Source organism: Schistosoma mansoni, chromosome W (assembly GCF_000237925.1).
Source record: "Schistosoma mansoni strain Puerto Rico chromosome W, complete genome".
NCBI classification, from domain to species: Eukaryota; Metazoa; Platyhelminthes; class Trematoda; order Strigeidida; family Schistosomatidae; genus Schistosoma; species Schistosoma mansoni.
The window spans coordinates 20,762,862-20,766,970 of NC_031502.1; the positions used below are offsets into that span (position 1 = coordinate 20,762,862).

At 32.0% G+C, this 4,109-nt stretch overlaps 1 protein-coding gene across 1 annotated transcript; it reads right to left on the reverse strand.

The window, feature by feature from the left end:
• Nucleotides 1–326: 326 nt before the first annotated feature.
• Smp_128500 (hypothetical protein) lies at nucleotides 327–2,036 on the reverse strand (the record flags this gene model as incomplete). The annotated part of the gene is made up of 2 exons (XM_018788926.1): nucleotides 327–814; nucleotides 1,826–2,036. The coding sequence occupies 2 exons, from the start codon at nucleotides 2,034–2,036 to the stop codon at nucleotides 327–329; spliced, it is 699 nt and encodes a 232-aa protein (XP_018654420.1).
• Between the last annotated feature and the right edge of the window lie 2,073 nt (nucleotides 2,037–4,109).

The following is a 4,109-nucleotide window of genomic DNA, read 5'->3' on the forward strand; positions in this document are numbered from 1 at the left end:
CGGGCTAGGCGAACAAAAGACCAATAAGAACGGTAGACTACTCATACTGGTCGAACGTCATTGTTTCGGCACAGTACTAAGATTAGACAAGTCGTATTCCAATTGGTGGCTAAATCACGTGATAAAAAACCCGGACATAAAATCATAACAAATTGGCATACGACCATTTTTTTTTTAAAGAAAATTCATTAAAAAAAATGATTCAATAAAAAACAAAATTTTTACATTTTTTTTTCTTTTTTCCAAAAATATACTTTACAATAAACAATCTCACTCCAAAAAAAATAATAATCTGAAGGCTACAATACCATAGAAACTACTAATCATTATGTCCATGATGGTATTAATGAAGGGGATAAATTCCACCAAAAATTCACTGAAAAACTACATGTTAATGAACGTACATAATGCCAACAACGTGGTGGTATATATAACATTTCCCCTTTTTTAATAATACCATAATAACCATAAGCATTTTTTAATTTAGGAAATTTTATTAAATCAATATGATCTAAATCTATTTGAGATGTATTCGATAATAAATCATTATAAGGATACAAGTTTTTAGTTTCTATAGATGGATATAATATAATTAATTTAGAACCATTAATTTGTGTTAATAAATTAGCACGATCATTATCATGATGTAATGGAGAGATTGTATTTTTTGGACCAAACCATAAATTAGTTTCTATGGTATTATTATTATTATTATCATTGATCGATTCATCACTACCACCAGTTATATAACAATAATCTGGTATATATATATCATTTTCTAATTCTGGTATCTGACTAAATATATCATATTGAGCTAAATAACCTTTTTTTATATTCTTATTTAATTGATTATTATTATTATCAATAATTGATTGATTAAAATAATAATCAATAAAATTATTAATTGTCATTAATTTTTGTCCCCAATTATTATCAGTATATTTTTGTCCAATTTCAATTGGTACTAATCTATAACCATAATTTAATTTCCAATAATTTAATGTCCAATAATTTGAATGATTATTTTTAATTGATGGCCAATAATTAATTGAATTATTAATAATAAATGGTTTATTTAATTGAATTAATTTATTAAATAATTCAATACTTGGACAATTATAATGTTTTAATTGAATTAAATTTAATTTTATATCATCTATTATATTCATATATTGATCTATATTATCATTATTATTACTATTATTAGTATTATTATTACTGTTATTATTAGTATTATTATTACTATTATTATTAGTATTACTATTATTATCATTATTATTACTATTATTATTATTACCATTATTAATTCTATTATTATTAATACTATTATTATTGTTACCATTATTACTATTATTATTACTACTATTATCATTATTATTACTATTATTATTAATATCATTATTACTATTATTATTACTATTATTATTACTATTATTAGTAGTATCTAATTCGAATAACATAGATGATAAATAATAATTTTCATTTAATAAAGAATTTGTTTTAATTATAACAATTGATTTATGTAATTTTGTAGCTAATTTTGAAGCAAAATGATTAAAAATAGGAAAACCCATAATTAAACTAAGATCTAATTCTTTAATTAATTCTATAATACGATCATTATTATTAGTAGTTGTATTAGTAATAGTATCAGTAGTACTAGTAATAGTATCAGTAGTACTAGTAGTAGTATCAGTAGTATTAGTATTATTAGTAGTATCATCAATATCAAATTGATTATTATAATATAAATTATATAATACAATTAATAATTTAATAGATGAATATAATATACGCCAACAAATATGTACATGTTGCCAATGACCTGTATGTAATTTTTCCCATATATATTGTATCATATAATTTGTTAAATGTTTATAATTTTCATATGACATTTTCATAGTTTTATAAAGGTTTAATAAGTTTTTATAATCTCTTAATAGGATTAGGCCATATTCTAATTTATAAGATTGAATAAGATCATAAAATTGATCTGATGATGGAGCATTTTGATCTAAATAGTCTTTGATCAACATCTATGATATTAAGGGAATACACATACATAGGTATACATGTATGTATGTATGTATGTAGAAAAAAGAAAACAAAAAGTTTATTACGATTCATATGTAATATGAGAATTTAGAACAAGAAAGATGAAAAAAGAAACGTTAAACACTGTTTCAATGGGGTTAAATGAGTCGGTTTTCAGTTAGCATGAAATATAGATCTAGGATTTCGTTGATGATAACAATATTGATGAAGTGGTGAAAATTCATCAGTTGAGATGACTGGGACACGTGTTACGTATGCTCAACCAACCACCGACTGTCCCGATGTGCGATGTTTTATGATAGAGGAGTGGGTTGGAAGAAAGCTAGGAAGGGTCAGACAAAAACGTGGCATAAATCCATGAAGTCAGTGACAAGTGAACTGAGCCATGTTGGTAGGTGTAGAATACCTGGTTGGCATCCGCGAGATGATAACCACCGATGGTTATAGACCTTGAATGACATGGCTCAAAATCGTTTACAATGGCGAAGATGCATCCAATCTTTGTGTTCTTTCAAATTCTAATCTTCTGAATTCTTCATGTATCTATCTTTTTTCTCCTTACAAATTTATTTCACTCTATTATACTCCTTCAATAACATCTTCAAACTCTAATCTTTCACATAATACTTATACTCTTACTACTTCTACCATTATGGAATTTGAATCGACAACTGCATCTCTGTGTTAATGTGGTATGGCAACTTGAACTGATGTACGTACGTACGAAGTTCTACGTTGTGACTGACTGACTATCTAACAACAAGATATAATGCATATAAATTTGAGTCACCGATAGATGAGTGGTTAAATTGAGACTTGATCGATAGAATTCGGTCAGCAATATAGACTAGATACACATGACATTTATTTACCTATTTAAACACATAAATATCAGTACAAAGAAGCACCAGATACATGTGCGCCGCACAAATCTCATTCAACAGAAGCTAGCCCTTTGCAGCTCTCTTTCATGCCACGACACCATGTCATACACTGACCTCCTCTCCGCTTTTTCTAACCAGTCCCAGCGTCGGCAAATAATGCACGACGTGGAAGCCTCTGGGACAACATTCGTAAAACATGTCCAGGCCACCGAAGTCGGTGTTTCAAGATGGTGACACCAATTGAATTATCGTCTCTGCGCCCGAACACACGATGCCGAACCTCTGCATTACTAACATGGTGTTGCCACTGGATGTCAGCAATCCTTCGGAGGCAACGATGATCGAACACAGAGAGACGTTTAACATCCTCAACTCGGAGAGGCCAGGTTTCACAAGCATAGAGCAAAACTGCTCTCACCGACGCGTTGTAGATTCGACCTTTTACAGACAGACTAACATCACGAAGGCGCCAAAGATGGCCCAGATTGGCATAAGCCGCTCTGGCTTTCCTTATACGTGCATCAATCTCATCACTCACGCCACCACCAGCACTTATATAGCTACCTAGATACACGAACTTCTCAACTACTTCAATCTGCTCACCATCCAGGGTGAGTGAGTGCAGGATGAGAATCCTGCCAGTCTTGTAGGAGTACTTTGCACTTGGAGGGTGCAAAGCACATGCCGTACCTGCGGACACCGATTGCCAACTGATTAAGTGCGGATTGCATGCCTTGGGCATTATCGCACAGTAAGACAATATCATCCGTATACTCGAGGTCAAGTCGTTCTCCAGGCAACATATCCACACCGCCATTACTTACATCCATCAGAGCTGTTTCCAGGATGTCATCGATGGCAAAGTTGAAGAGGAATGGTGAGATCGGGCAACCCTGTCTAACCCCACTGCTCGAATGAAACAAGGGAGAAAGGTGGTTGTATGCCCTCACTCTGCCTGAGGTGTTCGTATACAGGGCCTTTAAGATGTTAATGAACTTCTCAGGCACACCCTTCTTCAATAGACAATCCCAGAGAACAGTCCTGTCCAACGAATCGAAGGCAGCCCTGATATCAAGAAACACTACGATTGTTGGCCTGCGATAAGTATGACGGTGTTCTAACATTTGGCGGAGGGTGAAGATGTGATCAATGCATCCTCGACCAGAACGA